The 25,697-nt window shown below is 40.2% G+C and overlaps 1 protein-coding gene across 3 annotated transcripts in view; it reads right to left on the minus strand.

Moving 5' to 3' along the window:
• SPIDR (scaffold protein involved in DNA repair) overlaps positions 1–25,697 on the minus strand; it is a 193,852-nt gene that overhangs the window by 166,824 nt on the left and 1,331 nt on the right. For all 3 annotated transcript variants that reach the window (XR_013234137.1, XR_013234138.1, XM_077352453.1), the window contains exons 2-5: positions 18,703–18,858; positions 16,382–16,454; positions 11,491–11,649; positions 9,444–9,607 (exon numbers count right to left, since the gene is read on the minus strand). Coding sequence is in view for 1 of the 3 variants with exons in the window: in XM_077352453.1 (XP_077208568.1) it covers positions 9,444–9,607; positions 11,491–11,649; positions 16,382–16,454; positions 18,703–18,858 (552 nt within the window). In the remaining 2 variants the exon portion in view is untranslated. The remainder of the gene's footprint in view (positions 1–9,443; positions 9,608–11,490; positions 11,650–16,381; positions 16,455–18,702; positions 18,859–25,697) is intronic.

Raw genomic sequence — 25,697 nt, forward strand, 5'->3', positions numbered from 1 at the left:
ATTTAGAAAAGTATCTGTATTAATAAACTTTAACATGCTTAAATACAATCAAAGCACATTAATCACATTGGCGTAGAAGAAGGAGAATGCTGGAGAAAAAAACTAGTGGGGGTGCCAAAACTGGAGAAAGGGAAGAAGGCAATGGAAAGCTTTTGACAGGATCTCCAAATCTGACTGTACTACAGAGGAATCCTTGCCACTGTGGTATGACCTCACCTTATCATCTTCTAGCTTCTTTCAATGTGAGAGCAAACAAAGGCAGAAGATGTAGTGCCCTTACTTGCCGCATATTCACACTAGTGGTAGGTCCTTTCAAAGAAGCAACAAAATATTATGGTGACTCTATAGAGTTTTGTGACTCATCAGGTGAAGCTCCATGACCAACTGAGGGTCCCAAACCATGTGTTGAAGTCCATTCAGAGATGGAGTTGGGACAGGGTAGATTTACCACTATAATAACTAAGACTTAAGCAATGAAGAACCAGTCAATACTTAGTTAAGTTTTGCAGTGCTGGCATCTTCAAGTGCTCTTACTTAAGAGGGCAGGAGGAGACAAAAGGAGAATGGGAGACTCAAACTTGCCTGGAGATTTTGCTGTCTTCCCGTGCCTGCTAACAGCTGAGACTCGCCTTTCTTTACCCTTACTACTGAATGAATTAAGTCCTTTTTCCCTATCTTTCTTAGTCTCTAAGTCTACTGTGTGCTTCCCATGGCATTATAAGAAATGATAATTAAAACATTTAAAGAAGGGAAAATGGGCATTTTATACAAATGCTGGCAAGCAAAAGAATTTAACACAGAGAGTTGGCCAACTTGTGATTTTCCACTCAGGAACAATAACAGAACATACTCCCTCAATGAAACCACTAATAATGCTAAGCAGTAGTATTTTTAGACCACCACTAATGTCATTTATTCCTATTACATACTGCACAATACAACAAAACAAAATAAATAAATCTTTATTTTGAGAGACCACCCTTCCTAAATGCTCAGAACAGGAAACAGTGAGATTTATTAGTAAATATTTCTCATCTGTTTTATTAGATTGTTCAGTATTATGTATACTCTTCATTGCATAAGAAAAAGGTTTTTTCCCTGAACACCTGTAATAAAGTAGTCAATACCCAAGTTATTTATATGTCATAAAGAACAACTAGATACCAATGAGATGCATCATGACAAAGATGCCCGTAGGACAAGGAACACCCACAAATCCAGATGACTCAGGTATAGACATCATGGTTCAACACATGACAAAAATCCCAGGGAGTCACCAGACAGTATGACGTTGAATAAAAACTCCTTGCTGACCTTATTTACAAGTATCTGCTAAATCTGTATAATCTAGCCACTTTGACTCCTCTTACAGAAACAGTTGATTATTCAGCAAAAGCTTGTAAGCAAAATACTTGTCTCTGTCAAGTTCACCTTCTTTCTGCACAGTGAATGAAGGGTGAAAATATTAATTCTGCACCTAAAGGCTAATCGAACATATAAGTGTTCAAAGTGTGCTAAAACCAGCTTTGTTGACATGAAACTCAAAGAAGGAATACTTCCAGCTGTAGAAAGGATACTTCCAGCACGTCCTCCACTTCTCAAAAGTTACTTCCACCTTACTGCCCATTCACCTTTGGGACATGGACTAAGTCATAATAAGCAGACAATGCAATGTTTTGCATTCTATCTGTTCTATGTCTACTTTTAAAATACAACGTTTGGGGGTTCTACTTAATTTCTCACTAAAAATGTTAGTCAAGTTTGATTCATACTGTCACTTTAAAATTAGTCCTCATCAATTTGCAAAAGCTCAGCACATACAACACAATTGCTTATAAGCCTATGAATTTTGATACAAGACACACTGCATTTCAAGATCCTTTATTTTATGCTATAAAATATTTCAAATAAACAGACATATGAATAAAAGGCATCTCTGGATTAACCTGTTATTGTAGTTTTATACAAACAGCAACCTTAGTCCATATTTGTTGCATTTTACAAATTGAAAGGTTTTATCATCATCATAATAAATAACTTTCCAAACTTGATCCAGAATATTTGGAAGGAAGAAAAATATTTCCACACAGATCCTTCCCTTTTTCATTTTTTTGTAAATTTTAAAGAAGTTTTGACTTACAAGCACTTGTGTACTAAAACAGTATTGTACTTGGTGATGAAATGAATTGTTTTACTTTTTTACACACAATCTGCATATATTATGTAGCATCTCATAAATAGATTCTTTTTATCAATATAATAACATCTTATTCTATATGACAGTCTTATTCCCACTGGGAAGACAACAAAATATGCTTTTTGGTTTTGTAATTAAAAAAAATATTTTAACAACCCCTTAACTGGCACTATTTGTGACTAGCACGAACATGGTAAAAGCTTCTATCTCCCTAATAGCTTTGTCTTCCCTAAAAATTACTCATAGAACCAAACCATTCATCATGCACTTAAGAATGCAAAACATGCAAGGAATCAAATAATTATAATGGCCATCTCCTATGTAACATGAGTCAACTCCCAACGTTAAGTTTAATGATCCATGCAAGCCACTGCCCTGGAAATTCCCACAAAGGACACACCATTATGAAAATCATTGGAAGCCAGGTTGTATTTTGGATGGTGCTGCTATGATATGAGTACAATAGGAAATGCATTCTACTTGAGCTTGAAAAGAGGACTGTCTTCAGGGAAGGGAAAACTGTAAAATGATGTCAGCATGATAATTAACAGGAAGAGACAATTTCACAAAATATTATTTTCTCCTAGACAGAATTTTAAAAGCTAATGACAAAGGATTTTTGTCCGTTCGAAAACATTTTCAAGTTTGTTAGGCCTCATCCGTTTAACATTTCATCATTTTCCTAAAGGTTTTAAGACCTCGTTCCTTCCTTTTTGATTAAATACAGCCCTACTCAAAACATATTAAGTCTAAGACCAGTGGGTAGCAGAATTATACATGCGATCCATTTCGGGGATCGCTTCAGATTATACAAACATTTGATTTACTCATAAACACAAAGATAATACAACAAATATATGCTGAACAAAAGCAAATAAAATTAAGCAGTACAACATATCCTAGGACAATCTGTACATTACTCAGCTTTTACAGAAACTTTCAGTGCATTTTAAGCATCACTTTCTCTCGCAAAGAGTATCTTCTTAAAAAAATCTCACAGCAGTGGCATCACATGAAAGAACTTTTTTTGATAATTTCTGTATTCCATTAAACCTTCATATAAACTTAATCTATTTACCAAAAGAATTCCACAGTACCTGGATGAGCAGAATTGTTCTACTCTTGCCTTGTTCAGCTGTGAGAATTTCAACCAACAATTCAGCCTACTAAACTATAAATGTTAGCACTGAATTTGAAAAGACTGCAGAAGACTAGGTTAGATCCTGTCAAACATTATAATGAACACAAGCTAACTCCTTGTCACCATGGCAGTTCCCTAACTCCCCCTTCATGTTATTTCATAGAATCATAGAGTTGGAAGGGCTTTCCAGGGTCTTCTAGTCCAACCCCCTTCACAATGCAGGAACTCACAACTACCTGTCAACCCACAGTGACCCCAATTTCATACGCAAGTAATCCCACCACCAAACATCTCCAGAATCCAGCCTTGTATGGAAGAAATTCATCTACCTTCCTACAGAGACAATTAGCAATTCCCTGGGTATGCAAGGAAGGGCCACAAGAGACAAACACTGGAAAATCCTTTCCTGCCCATCCACTCACAATCTGCCTAAATTCATAAAATCAGAATTTCCGTCAGATGACTATCTAGCCTCCGCTTAAAAACTTCCAAAGAGGGAGAACACACCACATCTGAAGGAAGTCTGTTCCACTGAGAAACTGTCCTGTCAGGCACTTCTTCCGGATGTTTATCCGAAAATCCTTTTGAATTAATTTCAACCCATTGGTTCTGGTCCAACCCATTGGGGCAACAGCAAACAACTCTGCTCCATCTTCTATATGACAGTCCTTCAAGTATTTGAAGATGGTTATCATATAATGTCTTTGTCATCTTCTCTCCAGGTTAAACAGAACAAGATCCCTCAACCTTTCCCCATATGACTTCGTTTCTAAACCCCTCACCATCTTTGTAGCCCTCCTCTGGACATGCTCCAGTTTCTCTACATCTTTCTTCAGTTGTGGTGCCGAAAACTGAATACAGCACTCCAAGTGAAGTCTAACCAGAGCAGAACAAATTGGCAACATCACCTCACGTTATCTGGACACGATACTTCTTTTAATACATTCCAAAATCCCATTTAACTTTTTAGCTACCAAGTCTACTGACTCATGTTCAGCTTAAGGACTACTAGGGCCCCCAGATCCTTTTCACACATAAACCATTTATGCACTGGGAACTTCTCTGCCCCAGCTCCCGTGCAGGGGCACAAATCGGAGGCGGATGAGGTACACCGGGTCAAATGCTCGCCTGTGTGGGTACAGGAAGAGGTGGGGCAACCAGCCATGACTAAAACTCCAGCCTGTAGCCCAGCATAAAACCTCCAGTGCATAAACGGTTATACTTTCACACATCCTATAGTGATGCATTTGGTTTTTCCTACCTAAATGCAGATTATATTTATCACTATTGAAATTCATTTTAGCCCAGTTTTCCAGCCTGTCAAGATCATCCTGCATTCTGATTATGTCTTCTGTATCCTGATTATGTCTTCTGTATCCTGATTATGTGTTTGCTACCCCTCGCAGTTGCTACCCCTGCAAATTTAATAAGCACCCTCTATATTACTTCATTCAAATCATTTATGAATATGTTGAAGAAGACAGGGCATAGGACAGATCCCTGAGGCACACCACGCATCACTTCTCTCCAAGAAGATGATGAACCATTTACAAGCACCCTTTGGGTGCAATCTATCAACCAGTTCTCAATCCACCTAACAGTAATAGGATCCATACTGCATTTTACCAACTTGTCAATAAGAATATCATGTGGAACGTTATCAAAAGCCTTGCTAAAATCAAGGTAAACTGTGTCCACTATGTCTTCCAACAGGTTTTCTCTTGGTATCTTTCTGGCTGAGTACTTTAGTTCCAAAAAGGTTTGCTGTAGATCATTCCCACTATGCATGCTAACCTCATTTAACTCTTATATCCACATTCCTTACAATCCCCTCTTCTTTTTAATTTAATTTGGAACAATGTGACTGTAATGTGATGTTAGTAATATGCAATATAATTTTGAATTTAACTCTCTGGTCTCAGGACAAGATACTTGCCAGCACAGCTTGTCACTTGCAGGGATGTTTCCATGCTTGGGTGGACAAGGATGGGGCCAGCAAGGAGTCTCTTTTAATTACTTCTTTTTACAAGTAGGAAAGTGCCTGCCACTAATTACTAATGTGGACAGTTTTATTTCTCCAGCGTTTTTGTGAACTACAACTGAAGCCAAAATGACTGATTAGCTGTTTTAGCAAAGAATTATCATATGGCATCCTATGGCTTAACTTGGATATTATGACACAGTTTACTAATTAGCCATAATTTGCTTTTGCCTTATATCACTACAGTTATGATGGTTGTTCATTTAGCTGAGGAAGAGTGCATGCACTGGAAAGCACACACCTTGAATAAATCTTTTTTGGGTCTTAAAGGTGCTATAGGTCTTTATTTTTATATTTCAAATGAATTCAACCTCTTCCTTTTACCTTTCTTCATAGTCCAACTTTTACACCTACATTTAGTAATGGGGAATGTATGAATTATCTTGATCTTGGTCACCAGCAATACACTTACGGAGCTTTTCTACTTCCTTCATGGCTGCCCTTCCCAGTCTCAATCTCTTCCCGACTTCTTGATGCAGTCTCCCTTTTGGTTAATGATGAAGCCAAGGAATTGATAATCTTAACGCAATTTCAGTCTCTTCATCGTCAACCTTAAATTTGTATAATCCCTCAATAGTCATTACTTTTATCTTCTTGATGTTCAGGTATAATCCTGCCCTGGTACTTTCCCATTTCACCTTCATTTTAGTAGTCATTTTGACTCTTTTCCATTTCATTCTATATCTCAAATTCTTAATGTTTCCCCACCAGTTTTCTTTGTACCTTTATTTAATTTAATCCAGTTTTCCTTATGCATTTTGCATATAAACTGAACACATAGAGAAATAAAATACATAATTGTCTGACACCTTTGCCAACTATTTCTTTGTACTCTGTCCTAAGCATAGCCTCTTGTCTAGTGTACAGGTTGGGGATCAAAATGTTATGTCGCATTAATTTTAGATTTTGTTATATTTTTATGCACATATTAATGTTTATTTGTATTTTGTATTTTAAACTAATCTAACATTGCTTTATTTTTCAAAAGGTTCACTACAAAATTTGTGGTGGTTGGAAGGGCTGAATTTAGGCTCAGATAAAACTATAAACCCACTCCCTGCTACTAGTGATGTGTACTAGTTAGTCAAACAAATCAGCATAAAAACTGAGCCATTGATCTAGACACAAACATTTCTATTATAAACAGATATGTTGCAAGTTATTTTTCATGTCTATATTTTGCTAGATACACACTTAATTTCTCAAATCTTTGACATCTCATCTAATTATTTTATGAGTCCAAATACATTCAACAAAAGTTGCATAATATCTGTTTTAGCATCTATGGGGAAAATATAAATTATGGATGCTTTCTCTACCCAATCCTGAAACTTGGGGCATATGGTTAATGAAGAACTCTATGAAGACTGATGTGTATTACTGCATTTTGAGAGTTAATAATTCAAGATTATAAATATTATATTTTGTGGGTATAAGTACAGACATTGCTGTTTCCATGCTTAATCATAAACTGTTTATGGGTCAGAGGAAATCCACAAGCTTTGGGCAAAAATTTTAAGACACACTTATCTACATCCACTCCTATGCAAAGCCGAGTCCCTCAAGAGTTTCCTCCAAATCACTCCTGCAAACTGACAAAAGCACTTTGTCTCTGCTGAATCATGGTTCTGCAACTGCATCAAAACAGCTCCTGAATTTGCAACAAATAATGCAAGCTACCAGAAAGAAATAGAATAAACAGTTTTCTTTGCATCGACAGATGGCTAACTACACTAAAACCTATGCCTATTTAACGTATTTGCTCTTAAGTATTTTTTCTTAAATATTGTCAGATTTGACAGCAGGGGACACTGGTGGAGACCAGCAAGTTGGCCCCCCGGTACCTCAACAGCAGGTCTCCAGTGGGATTTGGTCAGGTTGGGATGGGTTTTGACTTCTCCCCTTGCCCGGCATCTTCACAGCTGCTGGGTTGGCTGCACTGCTGCACCCCGCCTCCCTGTTTTTCTGGCAGCTCTGCAGGGCCGCGGAAAGAGCTTCAGGGCACTGTCTATGCCTCCTGGGCCTTACATATGTGAAAGGCAATCTAATATGAATACGTGCACCAACTGTGCACCCCTAAACAGCTGCTGTTCTGATACTCACCCATAAATTTGCAAAGTTTGGATTCTATATTGTAGTTTTTACTGCTGTCATTTCCATTTTGTAAAAAGGCCTTTCTCACAAGACAGCCCCCATTCTGACATTTTCTTGAAAGAAATGTAAGATAGATGGTGTTTGGAAGATTCTTTGAGGTTGGGGAGCAGGGAATGCAGAATGTGTTTGAGGATTTGAATTGTCACTGGGATTCTATTACAGCTGTTTTAATTATATAATTGTTGTTAACTAGTTCTGACTGTTCTAAACTAGACTGGAAAAAAGAAAAGTGGGAAAAAACTGTATGTGACAAATATCATGGAACACACAACTTAGTTTTTGGTCAGCTTGACCTAGTGATATTGTTTAAATGCAAACAATGCACCCAAGAGTCTCATTCCCAAAATCCATCTTTCCTGTGGGTTTTCAGATATACCCAAACAAAACCAAAACAAGTGGGCTCTTATTGCCCCCTACTGGATGTTCTAAGAATACTCTGACTTAACAAGCCAAAATATGGAAATTAAAACTATTCACGCTTTCAAGCATCTAAAGTGTGTTCGACTAAAGTTCATGCATTCATTTTTAAATGCAAAGTTTAAATAATGTATGAGTCTGGTATTTTGTGGGGATTTTTTGCATTTTAAAGGCTGCTCGAAGAGGAATGAAATGGCATTTCAAACTCACAAGATGGGGCCATAAAATATCAAAAATCAGTCTTGAAATATTGAAATAAAACATTCTATAAATAAAACATTCCAATATAGAGGGATTAGTGGTGGACCACCTGCTTTGCATATAGAAGAGTTCAGGTTGAAACTGAGAGATCACAAGTTAGAAGGATCCAATAATGGGTGGTGCAAATGACCTCCCAATGGAGAGTTGTTTCCAGGCACAGTAGACAAGATTTAGCTTGACAGATCAGTGTTTGACTAAAGCACATACTCAATAAGGAATTAAGAAAGAACAAACCTCCAGGCCCATCAAAATTTTCTGAATATAAATTCTGTCTCTATGCTCCTGAAGTTATCTTATTTAAATGTTGAGTCCAATAGCACCTTTAAGACCAACAAAGATTTATTCAAGGTGTGAGCTTTCAAGTGCATGCACTCTTCCTCAGACAAAATGAACAATCATCATAATTGTAGAGATATAAGGCAAAGGCAACTTATAGCAAATTAGTAAACTTTGTCATAATATCCAAATTAAGCCATAGGATGCCATATGATAATTCTTTGCTAAAACAGCTTATCAGTCCTTTTGAGTTCAGTTGTAATTCACAAAAACACTGGAGAAATAAAATTGCCCATGTTATTAATTAATGGCAGATACTTGTAAAAAGAAATAATTAAAAGAGACTAGTTGCTGGCTACCCCCTTGAATCTATCTTTATTTAAATGTGCTTAACAAAACCATAAACTATTCTGATGGGCAGTCGACAATGAGAAACTCTAGTTTCTGGAAGAGCCTTCCCCACAGGCCCAAGTGGCCACCCAAGCCATAGCTGGAGCCACTCTCCTTGGCCACTGGCACCACTGAGAAGTCAAGGGGGAATCCTTTGCCCTCCGCTTATTCTTATGACTTTGAAAACACCAGGGAATGTGGGCTCAAGTAGTATTAGCAAGTGGTACCATACTCTTAAGATTTGCAATCAAAACTAGTTTCATGACATACCTCAAAAAGAAACTTAAGAACACTTTAGAATCCTAAAAATATTCCATTCAATTTTATTTGAAATTTCTAGCCTCTTTTTCCCCCTTATGCAGCAAGGAACAAACGTTTTTTAGTATTAGAGCACACTTCAGGTCATGCCAAATATTCACTGTAGTCTTGTATTACCACTACTTCCCTGTACAGAAATACATTGTCAGATTTTGTAAGCAAAGGTTGTGAAAGAAAGGATAGCTAATCACATAAAGACAAGTGCCTGCACAATATTATACACATCTTATTAAATTGGATTTTCTTACTTTCACAAGCTGGTCTCTTTCTTCTTCATCAAATACAAAGGAGCTGTTTGTACAAGAATCAGTATCAGATATACTCAAGGTAGTGTCATCTGTTTTTGATCCATTACACTGTCCATCATCCTCGTAATCACTATCTTGTTCCCAATCGATTAAATGTAGTTCACCTTAAGATGGGGAGGGGGAGTAAACATTAAAGCAGGCTTTACAAATGCTAATATGAATATACTTATCCTGGATGTTTTGGGCTGATCCTGCATTGATCAGGGGGCTGGACTAGATAACCTGTATGACCCCTTCCAACTCTTATGATTCTATTCCCCATAAAATGCCTTACTTTTCACACCCTAGTTAACTGTATGAATCAAATATCTCTTGGAAAAACACATGGAGGCTAGCCACATATTTAAAGGTCTGGGCCCTGAGGGACCACCCCTCTGCCACCCCCCAGAGAGCATTATTTTCTTCAAACTCCAACAAGCTTGTTACCAGAAACACATACACACATGTCCAAGACATGTGTATATTTAGCAGTGGGGAATTGCGTGAGAGGTTTGGTAACGTAGCAATTGGATCATTTGGTAATGCTTACGAGGTGATAACACCAGTCAACCAGTTCGGAAAAAACTTTCAGGTGCGCTTTCTCCACCCTGATCCGTGTCATCCAAGTTTCAATTTTTCACTACCCAAAGCGGATTTCAAATCATCAATTTTATAAACGTTAACACCAGTCAACCAGTTCGGAAAAAACTTTCAGGTGCGCTTTCTCCACCCTGATCCGTGTCATCCAAGTTTCAATTTTTCACTACCCAAAGCGGATTTCAAATCATCATTTTTATAAATGTTAAATTGCCCCTGTGCGCATGATCTCAGGGCATGGTCTGATGGACAGATTAGTTTTGTTCATGTAAAGTTGATGAAAATCTTGCCAGTGCTTGAACTGTCTGGGAATCTGTGCATACTGCCTTGAGTTCCATGGAAGACATGTGGAACAAATATCATCTTTCACTTGCTCGCTTCTGTGAAAGCTCCCAAGTTTTACTACCTCTGTTCCCTGCCTTTTGACTGCCTTTTGACTCCAATTTCATAACAGTCAAGTATTCTTAGGCTACTATGAAAACTAAAAAAAAACAAAACTATTTTAAACAAATCATTGGACTCATGAGAGCTGGTAAAATCTTTAACGAAAGTTGTGATTCTTAGAAGCAATGAACTGTGTATTACTCTAGAAAAAATTCACAACAAAATCATGCACTTACAATAAGCAAAAGTTGCTGCTTTTTTCTTGACTAACCAAATAATTTAAACCAATTTTTGACCCTTGCACAATAGCCAGCATATGGAAGCAGTGATCTAGTAGTTGTACGAGGTTGCCATCAATGCAAGATGATGGACATGACCATCCACTTCTCTGACTAGCCTGGAAGTAACATTGGGCCCAGTGCTGCTTAGAAGGCAAATCAGGGAAGTAACTGGCCTGTTATCCTGATCATGTGTTGACCCTCCCACACTGATCAACACTACTGTAATTTCAACATTATACATTGGGCTACTTCTGAACATTTCAGCTGGTACAGAATGCTACCATTACATTAGTGCCTGGTTTATACCAGTATGATTATGTATATATGACCATATAACAACTGTGCTTCAGCTTCATTGGTTACCTATTTGTTTCCAGGGACAATTCAAGGTGCTGGTGGTTACTTTCTGTCCTTCTTGACCTGGGACATTCATATCTAATAGACCACCCTACCATGTTGGCACAGTTTATCGTATATAATACAGAAAGTTCCTACACGCTCTTCTTTCCATAAGACGTACATAGCAGAATTGTTTCAACATGCCTTTAGCAGAAATAACTGATGTATATCTGATAGCTAGCTGTAACAATACTGCAGTTTTAACTTCCTGCATTTTAACTCTTATGTTTCATTACATTTTTGTAATGTATATGTATATTTGATTATCCAGCTTAGGCATTATAGAAAAGCTGGATATAATATTTTAATCCAACAAAACAAAATGGAACATGCACAAAGAACCTCACCATCACTACATCCATCTTTGGGAACCAAATCAGATTTTGCCACTTCCAGGAAAGACAATCTTGAAGTCACGGTCTTATTTTCATCATTTGACAAATCACTCCCACTGAAGTCCCATAATATGTCTGCAAATTCATTTGAGCTCTTGCTTTTTGAGATTCCTATGGAAAAGAATACATAGATCCTTAGCACAATATAGTATCTGGGTATTCCAAATTCAACCTGTTCCTCTGAGTAATATTACGATGAAGCCATCACAATAATTACATCATATTGATGCTTCAGCTACTTAGGGAGCAACTAAAATTTCAACTGTTTACTGCCTAAACTGTGAAATTATACACAACAAATAACATGTACTACTAACATAGAAATGCACTACTTGGAACAACTTGCTGACCTAGAGGTGGCAGTTCTGAAGAACAGTGGCAGATCACATTTAGAATGTCAGAAGATCAAAACATTACTAGTACCAACAACCCTTACTATGGTCCTAAATGCTTTTAAGAAATGTGTGGCATTGACTAGACTATACTTCGACCGTTTATGCACTGGAGGTTTCATGCCAGGCTGCAGGCTGGAGTTTTAGTCGTAGCAGGTTGCCCTACCTCTTCCTGCACCTAGGTGGGAGAGCATTTGGCCTGGTGCACCTCATCCACCCCCGATCTGTGCTCCTGACAGAGGGGTGGGGCAGTGAAGTTCCCAGTGCATAAACAGTCTTCCAAAGCCCAAACCAAATATTTCTCAGCAGCAGCTCTCACCAAGAGATGGCTTGCAAAAAAACCAACAACAAGAACAACAATATTACTTCTAAGTCACTGGTACATATTCAGAAGAATGCATGAAGTGATTTGCTGCACAAGCAGCCATGTTATAAGTTGTTGCCAGAAAAAATTACATAACTTTCTTGAAGATGCAGATTGAGATCCCAGGACTGCAGTCTTTATATTTGGGGCAGATTGTACTGTGCTATGGCACAATAACTAGAATAATAGAATAACAGAGTTGGATCCTGAGTCATCTAGTCCAACCCCCTGCACTATGCAGGACACTCGCAACCCTATCGCTCATCCACTGTAAACTGCCACCCCCTTGAACCTTCACAAAATTATGTTTAATGATTATATCTTATTCAGCTATTCATTTTTTTTTCATACACATTGTCATGGAACATTTCCATGGGTGGAAGTGGAAGACAATTTTTGCCACTTATACTCTTCCTGCTACAAACTTCCAACTCTGATGCTATTCCTAGAGCAGCATTTTGGGTAGCAGTGTGGGGTGGTAAGAAAGCCACAATCTGTAGAGGGAAAGTCTTTCCAACCACAGGACCCAACACAGGCATATAAAAAGTTAAATCAGTATTCTCTTTATAAGAAACAGCCAACAGAGTCACCTATGCAGATTTTTAAAAATCCTTTACAACAGAACGAGCTACGATTGACTCTGTGTTAAGTGCTTTCAAGATGACTTGAAAGTGCTGACCCTTTGAATTAATGATCTCCAAAATGTCCTACTGAGGGCCATGGCCTTTACTGAGTTAATCCATTTCATGTTGCTCTTCCCCTTTTCCTGCAGCCTTCAACTTTGTCAACATTTTTCTACATGTAAGACAACATAAAAAATAAAGGGGTAAAAAAATCCAAAATGCAGCTATAACAACAATGGCTTTGATCCAGAACAGTGTTTCGAGAGGGACAATGATTTCATCCCACTGACCACTTCCACCTACCCCACCTTCAACAGCAGACCAAGATGTTCCTGGGGCATTTCAGGCTTCTATAGGAGAGGTGGAGGCACAAAAGCTGGTTCTGCAAGCAGAATCCCTTGCATCCACAGAAACATTGCTCGGGATCCAAGTCATTGATGGCATGAGTTCATGACTTCACTCAGAATACTGCACAAGCAAGCAGGGAATACTGGAACCAAGACAGGCTCCAGTTTGCCTCCCCTGCCTACTTACTTTTCTCCTCTATGTTCATTGCCCTAGCAAGCACAGAGAAGAAAGTGGGAAAACAAGGAGGGAGGCAAAACCAAGCACAAAAGGATTACTGGGGACTTCCTGAGTTCAGTCTCTTAGCCACTATTCTTCACTACCTCTCCTAAAACCCGTGAAATCAGTCTCAAAAAGACAAAAGAAATCATCTCAGAAATCTAAACAATACATTAAGGAATCTTAGGGGCACTTTAAACTATTTCACAGTCATGTTTGCTCAAGTTGTGAATGGAGCAAGTCTCGGGGCTTTTCCCACATTCTTCTAAATTTTCCTTTCTTGACGGAGGGCTCTGTTCCATACAAATTTTGCTCCCTCTAGTGGATGATTCAATACTACACTGGTTTATTTCCAGTATATCTTCCTGCAGATTTAAACAAGTTTTTTATGTTTGGTGTAAAAAAGCAGTGAAGAACATAAAATCTAATCCAGTCTTGTCAGCAAGACATGAACATCAGCAAAATAAAAATAAATAATCTGAATAAAATAAAAGGGAAACATGCCCTCAGTTTTATAAAGTGCCTTCAGCTAATATAGATAGCAAGTGATCCGGGACACACACATTTAAATCTGCATGTCCCTTCTTCACATTCCACTATTAAGATGGTAAACATTTAAAAGATAAAAACATAAATATAACTTTAAATGGTATTTAGGCACATATGGCTACGTAGCTGTAATGTGATACATCACATTCCACATGCCACTCTTTCCAAATCCATTGTGCCAACAACATTTATTTTATATGCTAGTTTGAAAGCACTGCCAGCAGTCACCTATTGTTTTAAAAAAATTCCAAAAAATCTCAGTACTTGCAGCATTCCTTGTGCATTGTCAGACCCCTCGTTGCTTTGAAGGGAGGTTTGCCTGCAAATACTCTTTGTCAACACTGCTTGCATCCTGCGATTGTGTTGCTCTGCAATTGCATCTCAGTGCTGGAAATATACAAAAGTGTGCCAGTTTCGCCAAAGGCTGACCAGTAATATCTGCACTCATGCAGAAAGCAGGAAATTGAACTCTTCAACCAGATGCCATGCTTTTCCCGGAGCTGCCTGGATTCCTCAGGTAACATTGTTACCCTGCACGGGTACTCAGCCGCTAGCTTTTCTCTCCCCTCCCTTGCAACAATACCCATTTGCAGGTCAATAGTGCAAAGAGCCTCTTGTGGCGCAGAGTGGTAAGGCAGCCATCTGAAAGCTTTGCCCATGAGGCTGGGAGTTCAATCCCAGCAGCCGGCTCAAGGTTGACTCAGCCTTCCATCCTTCCGAGGTTGGTAAAATGAGTACCCAGCTTGCTGGGGGGTAAACGGTAATGACTGGGGAAGGCACTGGCAAACCACCCCGTATTGAGTCTGCCATGAAAACGCTAGAGGGCGTCACCCCAAGGGTCAGACATGACTCGGTGCTTGCACAGGGGATACCTATATGAGCCTCTTGTGGCGCAGAGTGGTAAGGCAGCCATCTGAAAGCTTTGCCCATGAGGCTGGGAGTTCAATCCCAGCAGCCGGCTCAAGGTTGACTCAACCTTCTATCCTTCTGAGGTCGGTAAAATGAGTACCCAGCTTGCTGGGGGGTAAACGGTAATGACTGGGGAAGGCACTGGCAAACCACCCCGTATTGAGTCTGCCATGAAAACGCTGGAGGGCGTCACCCCAAGGGTCAGACATGACTCGGTGCTTGCACAGGGGATACCTTTACCTTTTTAGTGCAAAGAGGAACGTAACTAACCTTATCATGCCTTAAGTGATCTGTCCTGCCTGATTCAACTATGGAACTCCACCCAGAGCAATCACCAGTATTAGCTCTACCCAACAAACTCTCTGGGACCTTGCCCTATATTTTGTCCAAACTGGTCAAGAACAGCATCTACCTCGTGAATTTCTGTTACACTGGCAATCTTATCAAGCTCATAGTTTTAGGAGCTGAAGAGCCGAACTTTAACCCCCAGACACAAATCTGGCTATTTAAGACACACACTAGAACCCCTCTATGCGTGTGGAGTATGTGTGTATGTGTCTGTCTTCTGGATATCCCACATATACCTGAAGTGATGGTCATTTTCACTATTTCTTCTTAGACTTCTGTATGCCATGAAGGTAGTTATGGGGGGGGGGGGGGGTTGTCCCTTATATTCCCCTACTGCACCATCTCAGCTCTGTTTTCTCTTGTGCAAATGCTTAGTTTAATTTGAGTGCAAGTTGGCTAGTTTTATTTTTAATTTGATTTGCAATAAGAATCATTTTCATTTTATTTAAACTGGTCTTTGCACATTTCTAAGGGAAGGATCCTGGTATACACAGGTGATCCATTTGTTTCTCACAAACTAAATTCCACATTCCAATATAATTTGGGTAACAATACATATTTGCAAAGAATAATTCTCTTTAGAGATTCTGCAGTCTGCTTAAGTATACACCTGAATGTACCAATACTGTTTATTCAAATTTTCACCCTGTTTCCACAGAGTGCAACTTTCTTTTTTTTGTAAAACTATACATATTATCACATCAGAAAAAAGTCTTGACAACACTTGAAAGAACTTACTTTCTACACAAAGATGACAGAAAAATACAGAATGTATTTAGTGCAGCAAAAACAGGTACACAATGCATTTTACATCACATTTACAGTACATTACATAAATTGTAATCTCCCATTACAGAGCCAGATGAAGCTGTCTTGACCACAAGTCTACAGATCTCAATCCCCCCCCCCCATCTTAGCACAGGTACACTAGCCCAGATGTGTACAACGCCTGGCTGGGAAGGAAATGAGAAAGGTAATCATGCACATCTTCCCTACACTAACATAGGAATTGTGACACACAGAAAAAGCTATGCAAGTTAAACACACACACACTCTTATGCTACTAACATGAAAAAATAAAATAGCTATTGTACCTCCATCAGCTGAATGGAGTAGTGATATAAAGCTCTTTTTAGCTCTAGATGGGTTTTCAGAAGATCTTGAGGCCTGTTTTAAAATGCAAATGATTACAAAATTAGTACATAACCCATAACATCATTCATCAATGGAAATTATTCTTCAGTATTTACTTAGATTAGCCTTCCTCAACTTTTTTACCATTGAGAAACCCCTGAAACATTCTTCAAGCTTTGAGAAACTCCAGAAGTGGTATGATCATACAAAATATGGTTAGGAAGCATAGTTGTATACACGCCCATCCAGGGCCCCTCCCCTTACCGTCCAAGTTCATCATTGGTCATTTTGGGGGGGGGGGGATCAACATGACCCTATATGGTCATATCACTCAATACATGTTTAACACATTTTATTTAATTAACTCCCACCTATTCAGGAAACCCTTCCAGCGCTGTCAATAAACCCCAGGGTTTCACAAAACTCTAGCTGAGAAAGCCTAACTTAGATTATTTCACAGCTCATTTTATGCACTACATTCTAATGATTATGCATACAAACAAGTGGACAATATTTTTCAGTTCATTCTTAAGGAACTCCAGCAGGGTACCTCTGTAATCTGCAAACCATGCAGAAATACAAATCAAAGCTTCTGTAATCATGCTACATTTTATGTTATTGTTCATGCTATTTGACTGAATTGGAGAATGTGCTGCTGCTCAGGCAACATTCAAATTACTGCTGGAATTTTGCCTGATTGGCATCTGTGCAAGTGTTTAAATAACCAATCACTTATCTCATAGGCCTCTCCACCTGTATCTGCCAGACTACACTCCCAAGGGAGGCTTATATCATGCCTCACACCCACACACTAGGAAATTTATGGGCAATACTGGAGTGTAATTTGTATTTTTAATTTGAATCTAATTATATTTATACTATATTTTCAAATGGCATGTGATTTTAAATAATTATGTTGTTATCCACACTGAGTCTGTCAAGAGAGGGCAAAACAAAAGTTAAATTATTATTAATAATATAATATTAATTATTATTATATTCAGTGGGTAAGCAGGCCTGTTATGATATTGCAGCTAAGAAGGCACAAAGAAAAGTGTAGTGCTGACAGAATGCCAGTGAACCACCATGAAAAATAAACACTATGCCATAGGATCGTTCACTCTGTCCTTCAAACAGACTCAGCTGTGGCTAAAATTAACACTGGAACAGGCAATATCAATGCTTAATGTTAGCTAGGTTTGCTAACTAACTTCAAATCCTGGCTGACAGGAAGAAATGACCAATGTTGATGCTGATGTAACTGTTATCCATATGGAAATAACAGGGAGATGTACTAAAGTCCCTCAGTTAAAATCAATAAACCAGTTAAAGCCTGGGCCCCCAATCTTTATAAACCTGTGGGCACTTTCAGAATTTTGCACTGGGCTGGTGAGCAACACCTCAAACTGGTTGTTGCAGGAGGTAGAGCCAAGCCCCAAATGGCTGCTTAAGTAGGCAAACACCTCCCCCCCCCCACACACACACACACACTTTACAAAATAAATGCAGAAGATGAATTAACAAAATGAAGGAAAGCCTGAGGAAGGGAGGGAAGGCGAGGGAAGGAAAAAAGCAAAGTAAGGGAGGGAGATAAAGAGAAGGGAAAATGGAACCGCAAACTGACTAAAGAAAACCCAAGTACTTAGCAGTCCTGAACTTCAAATGGCTGCAGCTGATGTTGCAGCAGAAAACGCTTTCACTTGAAAGGTGGCAACCAATAACAAGCCCTGCCTTACAATGGCCCCACCAAATTTCTGTCAAGCTTAGTGGCCAGGGGGAAAATGATGGGCACCATGAAGCCCATGGTTGCCATGTTGGAGAACACGGAGTTAAAGAGCAGACTGTTATGTAACTAACAAAATCCTTAGTAAATACAGAAGTATAATAAAAATTCCATTCATACATTCTTCATAACCAGCGTATTTTTCCTAACTGCTCCATAAGAACAGTGGAAATATAAGGCAAAAGCAATTATGTTAAATTAGTAAACTGCCACATCCAAATTCAACCATATGATAATTCTTTGCTAAAACAGCCAATCAGTCCCCTCGATTGGCTGTTTTAGCAAATAATTATCATATGGCATCATATGGCTGCATTTGGATGTTGTGATACAGTTTACTAATTTAACATAGCTTTTGTCTTATATTTCCACAGTTATTGTGGTAGTTCATTAGTCTGAGGAAGAGTGCATGCACTTGAAAGCTCATGCCTTGAATAAATCTTTGTTGGTCTTAAAGGTGCTATTGGACTCCCTACTCCATAAAAATCACTATTTTACCTCCAGCAAAGTATCCACCTGAAATCCATCACCACAACGAAGCCAAGCACTCGAAACAGAAGCAGCAGCCTCTGTTGCCCCAATACTTGGCTTTCCTTCTGCCACAGGCTTGTCATCTGGAAAAGACATAAGATCCATGCAGTGTGCCCACTTACGCTGCAAGAAACAACAACAACAGTTATTTCAAACACTGGCAGTTATTTTTTTAACAACAAATTGGATGTGACAAAAAATCATAAAGGCTCATAAAAATAGAAAAACTATTAATCAGAACAGTCTATTTCTTAATTTTATTATTATTATTATTATTATTTAATTTCTAGACCGCCCTTCTCCCAATAGGTCTCAGGGCGGTTTACAACATAAATAGTTAAAACACAATAAAATCCCCATAAAAACCCCAATTAAAAGTTACATATAACATAACATATAGCGGCGGTGGTCACAATTCTGATCTTAGTTCAGCCTGGTGGAGAGAATAATGTTCAGAAGAGGGTGGCACCAATACAATAGATCTAACCATGATCTCGGTGTTAGAGATCTCAATATTGGAGGGGATCCTCTGATGGATTAGTGGGAGAGCTGCCCTTATGTTGATGCTTAAAACTTGCTATTTGGGAATATACATCACAGAATAAGAAATGTATTAATTTCCAATGCAGAATTAATTTAATAAAAAACAAAAGCATATGAATCACCATTATTCCACATTTCCAGTTTATCTACAAGTTCAGCCATATACATTGACTGAAACATAAGTATGGTTAAGAGTGACATGATTGCAGTTTTTATCCCACCATTACTATTACAGTCATGCCAGCTAAAAGCCTGCAAACCCAATCCTGCCAAACAAAGCTATGCAGAAGTATTGTGGTAAGGACAGAGAAAAGGTCTGTGCACAATATAGCTCCTTCTGAATGAAAGCATTTCTGACAGAAGTTCTGACCAGGGAGGAGGGTTCTCCAGGAAACTGAGCTGGGAAATTTTCTAGACATTTTAAATGTGTAAATAATGTTGTTGTTGTTAGGTGCGAAGTCGTGTCCGACCCATCGCAACCCCATGAACAATGATCCTCTGGGCCTTACTGTCCTCTACCATTCCCCGGAGTCCATTTAAGTTTGCACCGACTGCTTCAGTAAGCAAAAGTCTTTATTTGGAGAATCAGTACAAAAATCAGCACATCGCTTAAGCTCTTAGACAAAAATCTTGACAGAGACACAGGGTAAGGGTGGCGCAAAGCTAAGCGAGGGAGCATTGGGGCAGCATTTGTTGGGAACAATAATTCACACAGAAAGAGCAATACAGTTTTCTTTTGATCTACGGAGTGCCACAGTAGCCGAGTCACCCATCTAGTGTTTAGACTAAGTTCAGTGTGAGAACAGCCTTGAGATAAGGAAGTGTGAACTGGACGAGCCTTTGAAATGCAGGCGGAGATGGGAGGGACACTCTCAAGTGGGCTAGGGAAGGTGCCACAACTCATCGGACAAGCAATAAGACAAATCTTAAAAGGGGGTGAGAACTACAGGTCAGGAACTAGGGGTTCATGATAGCAAATAACGGGTTTTTCCCAAAGGGTTATAAAATTCATTATAGGCTGTTATTTTAATGTAACTTGATCTTGCTTTCTTTAAAATGGAATGGATTTATGCATTTCATAGAGTCTCACTTTTGTTATATGATAGATGAACTTTGTAAATATGCTTATGTAGCATATGCATGTGATTGGTATATAAAGTATGCAAGAAACAAGTTGCAATCACTATTGTAATAACATTATTAATTTGGGTAAAGCCTCCGAAATGTTCCCCCCCCCAATTTATTATTTCATAAAAAGATAAGATAGGGCTAAAAGTTATCATGCAACAATGAAGGCAATACTTGATCAATTCTGAACACTGCTCCTTTCTCCTTGCACTCTGCCCTAAATATTTATATAGCTGTTCCAAAGAAAGCCACCCTGGTCCTCTGAAGCTGTGACAAACATGTAGCGACAATAATTCTATTGTTCAGTCACAATAGCCGTTACAATTATTGTTTTTCCTGGATTCAAAATTTGACACACATTGTGTTAAAACTGTCTAAAAGGGAGGGGGGGGGGAATGAACATCTAGTGTTCAGATGGATTGAATTATATTCAAGGCAGCTAACATTCAATGTGTTTTTCATAAAAACCAACAATGAAAAATTATATAAAAATTACTAAGTACAAAATAGTATTTCACGACATAACAGAACTTTCCATATATATAATTCAATTCATGCTAAATGAAAAAAAAAGTTTTTTTCTCACCAATAGGGGCTACTTTGCATTTCAGCTATGAATGAACTCTTACATTTTAGCTTTATTATTTATTTAGATTAGATCAGGGGTAGTCAAACTGCGGCCCTCCAGATGTCCACGGCCTACAATCCCCACAAGCCCCTGCCAGCGAATGCATCTGGAGGGCCGCAGTTTGACTACCGCTGATTTAGATCATATTCGTATACCCTGCTTTGCTCCCCAGCAGGAGCCCAAAAAGGCTTACACCACAATTTACCCCTCATCTATTTAATCCTATAGCCTGCCCTCCAGGATCAGGCTGCGTGTGAGAGCGGCACAAGGTCACCCAGAAACCTTTGATTACAGACTGGGGATCTAAAACTGGGTTTCCCAGATCCTAGTGCAACACACTAACTGCTACAGCGGGCTAGCTTCCACTGTATATATTAACATATGCTGCAGAACGGACAAAATACATCTAATAAGACAGAGTATGCCATGGAGTCTCACATTCAAGCCTATGACATGACAATGAAGGTGATCAAGCCAGTTCATTTATCTGCTACTATTGCATCCTTTCAACTTTACCCAGCTTAATTGGAAGAAGAAGAGTTCGTTCTTATATGCCACTTTTCTCTACCTGAAGGAGACTCAAAGCGGCTTACAGTCACCTTCCCTTTCTTCTCCCCACAACAGACACCCTGTGAGGTGGGTGAGGCTGAGAAAGCCCTGATATCACTGCTCGATCAGAACAGCTTTATCAGTGCCGTGGCAAGCCCAAGGTCACCCAGCTGGCTGCAGGTGGGGGAGTGCAGAATCAAACCCGGCATGCCAGATTAGAAGTCCGTACTCCTAACTACTCCACCAAACTGGCTCTCTTCACCACTACACAAAACTGCCTCAACTTAAGGTGGTTTGTGATCTTTGAATTACTTTAAATTTGAGTTCTGAACCCCTCGTGAAAGGAGCAGCTATATTTTTGCAAGAATCTTCAATAAAATTTCTCTTAAGCAATCTCATTTGTTACATTGAAACCTGCTTGCCCAGCCTCAACAGATCCCTCTGGAGCTCCTCACTGTCCTCCCAGGTTTTAACCACCATGAACAGCTTAGTGTCATCTGCAAACTTAGTGATTCACTGTTTACTTCCAACTCAAAATAATTAAAGAACAAGTTTAAAAAAGCACTGGACACAGTACCCAGCTGCTTACTGCCCTCCACTGTGAAAACTGCCTGTTTATAATCACTCTGTTTCCTGTTAATTAGTTTTTAATCCACATGGGGACTTGTTCTCTTATCCCATCTGAGCTTACTTAGGAGCCTTTGATAAGGAACTCTGTGAAAAGCTTTCTGGAAGTCTACGTAAACATGTACTGGGTCACCCTTATCCAAAGTTTGTTCACCCCTTCAAAAACTCTAAAAGGTTAGTAAGACACAATCTTCATTCACATATATATCAGATCATATATATCCTTTAATGCGGTGTTCCCCAACCACCGGGAAATGGCCCGGGACCGGGCTGTGGAGGCCTCGGTACCGGACTGTGGGGGGGGGGGAACTGCTGGCACTGGCACGCCTCCCTCCGCCCCGTGACCTGCGCTCACCATGGTGCAATAAAAATGGAACATATCTCTAACCGCTCCTGTGGAGCGGATTATATAATCGGATAAGGGCACCCAAGGCGGGCCCTGTCCATGATGAGGAAGGGTGCCGATAGGCCCCTTCCCCTGTACTGACAATCGGAGGGCCCAATCGGCAGGCGCTTTGCGCCTGCCGATTGGGCCCTCCGATTGTCAGTCCGGCAGCAAGGGACCAATCGTGAGCCGCACACAGTGCGGCTCACGATTGGTCCCTTCCCGCCAGACTGATGAATCGGGAGGTGCTTCGCGCCTCCCGATCTGCCCCCCCTCGACGGCGCTCACTGCAGCCTCCCTGCCGCCATTCGCGCGCTTGCCACGCACCAACCACCTCGCCGAAGTCTTCCGGCTCCTGCTGCACCCACGCCTCTTGCCCCGCCGCCACCTGCCACCGCACCTCACTACCCTGCACCTCGATGAAGCCGCCTACGGCCGGGAGTGCCCACGCCCGCCACCCCACACAACTACACGTGGCCGCATCCCCACTCCTGCCCCACCGCCCGAACGCTGCCGTTGTCGCCCCCACGCACTCAGGGACGGCCGCCGCAGACCCGTCCACCCAGCCCACACGCCGCCCAAGCCTCGCCCAGCCGCGACAGACGACATGCCCCGAGCCCAACGCCTACCTCCTGCCCTCCGAGCCTGCGACCAGCCTCCCGCCAGCTCCACGCTCCTGCCCGACCTCCAACAAGCAGGTAGGACGCGCCCCAGCCCACCCACTCACGGCCTCTTCACCGGCCGCCCACTGCCCGGCCTCAGATCGGTCCCCGCTGCGCCCCAGAAGTCCTACACCCTGCTAGCACCTGCTGTCTGCAGAATACAGCGGGCTCTATTTCTAGTACCATTATAATACTGACAATGAAGAAAAGTATGTTCCATTGTTTCTATTTGACCAAAGCCACAAGGGCACATCCTTTCACCATAAGTAATTTTCTTGTATCTCCCTTCAAGTACAGCTGAAGGAGGGGCATTGGAACAAGCTAAAGTAAAGGCCCTCCAGTGACTAGGTACTTTAAGATTAGCTAAATAAGCCATGAGTGCTGTAAGACAGTGGTCACCAACCTTTTTATCACCGGGGACCACTCAACGCCGGGGACAACTCACCGGGGACCACTCAACGCCTTTTATTGAGGCCCAGTGGGGGGGGTAGTTTACTCCTCTACTCTCAACCACTGCCCTAACGCTCTCTGATCGCTATGGTAATGTTTAAACATCCCTTCAAAATAAGATACAGACACGCCACAACAATGAACATAAGGAACATTTTATTTTCATGGAAATTTTAACTCATGACAATGACAAATCAATGGGAACCCTGAGCTTGTTTCTCTGCAATGAGATAGTCCCATCTGGGAGTGATGGGAGACAATGACACCCGAAGTGTGTTGTAAAGGCCGGGGGGGATGAAGTAAAGGGCCGGGGGGGGAGAAGGCGTCATTCGGGGCCCACCTCCAAATAGTCGAAGGACCACATGTGGTCCGCAGCCCACAGGTTGGGGATCGCTACTGTAAGATACCTATTGCTTTCACTAACAATAAAGGCAGAGTTACTTGCTAAATCATGTTGGCATTCTATATCCACTACTCGCTGTTTAATAACTTATTTAGCCTGGTTATAAGCCATCTTCAACAGCTCTATAAGGCATTTGGTTTCTTAATTGTATCAGCTATTAATTATGTGTATCAACTCATAACGGTGTATTAGTTTTAACTTAGTGGAAACTTATGTCTGTCTTCTAAAGCTTTTAGTGTTTTGTTAGCCTTGAATTTACAAATCTAAGGCAAAGCATAAACATTTTAAATCAAACAAAATATGGAATTCTCTCTGCTGACCGGGGTAAGCCAATACAAGCATATTTTATGTATGCTAAAATGACTTCACTGATTGCCTGCCTGTTTTCAGGTGCACTTTCAGTGCCAGTTCTTACCTTTAAAGTCCTTCATAAACTGGGACCCACCATGTCTCAAGGACTGTTTCCATATGAACCTGTTTGCCAATTTGTTCCATCAGATTTTTACCATTCCACCTCTATAACATGCCCCACCCCCGCTAAAGCATAGTCCTTTTTAGTTGTTGCTTGCATAAGAAGGTGCAGTAGACCACTTTTTTCCAGGAAGAGGTTTTATATGTTGAATATTTGGTTCATAAATCTGTCAATTTTTAAAACTGATTATTTGGGGGTTTTAATGATACCTAGTAACAATTTTTTAAGTCATCTTGGGCCCTTCTGAAGAAGGCAGGATTTATCTAGATGAATTAATAAACAGATGAAGGGGTAACCAAACATAATACTCTTCCAATCATTTTGGTGATCAGTACTGGCCCCCACCTGGTGGAATGAGCTCCCCAAAGAGATCAGGGCCCTGTCAGAACTTCCACAATTCCGCGGGACCTGCAAAAGGAAGCTCTTCCACCAGGCATTTGGTGAGGCCGACTGACTCGTAACATCTACAGGTACCCCCCACCCCAGACTGAGGGATCGAACCTACTGAGATAATGTCAAAGTTACTGTTGAAATACTGTTCTAGTTGATATGTTATTGTTATTGTTATATTGATTTTGAGAGTGTTCTATGTAAATGTTCCAAAATGTTTTATGTAAACCGCCCAGAGCCGTAGGGAAGGGCAGTATAAAAATCTAAATAAAAATCTAAATAAATAAATACTGCCAGATAAAAATATCTTGACTTGTATAAACAATGACACTAAAATTAAAAGCTGAAAAGATCAGTATAGCTGCAAATCTATTCAGACTTCAATCTATAATTCCACATCAAAGCTTCCTTACCAAGATGAAAAGTGAATAAATTAATAGGTAAAATTCTAGTTTATGTTACTTGTCATGCTTATTAATGATGTGCCTTGAGGAGTGAACTCTTGAAGTTAAATAAAAGCTGGTTATAAGTTTGGAGGCCTCTTGTGGCGCAGAGTGGTAAGGCAGCCATCTGAAGCTTTGCCCATGAGGCTGGGAGTTCGATCCCAGCAGCCGGCTCAAGGTTGACTCAGTCTTCCATCCTTCCGAGGTCGGTAAAATGAGTACCCAGCTTGCTGCTGGGGGGTAAACGGTAATGACTGGGGAAGGCACTGGCAAACCACCCCG

The sequence above is a fragment of the Paroedura picta genome, chromosome 9 (assembly GCF_049243985.1).
Source record: "Paroedura picta isolate Pp20150507F chromosome 9, Ppicta_v3.0, whole genome shotgun sequence".
Taxonomy (NCBI): Eukaryota; Metazoa; Chordata; class Lepidosauria; order Squamata; family Gekkonidae; genus Paroedura; species Paroedura picta.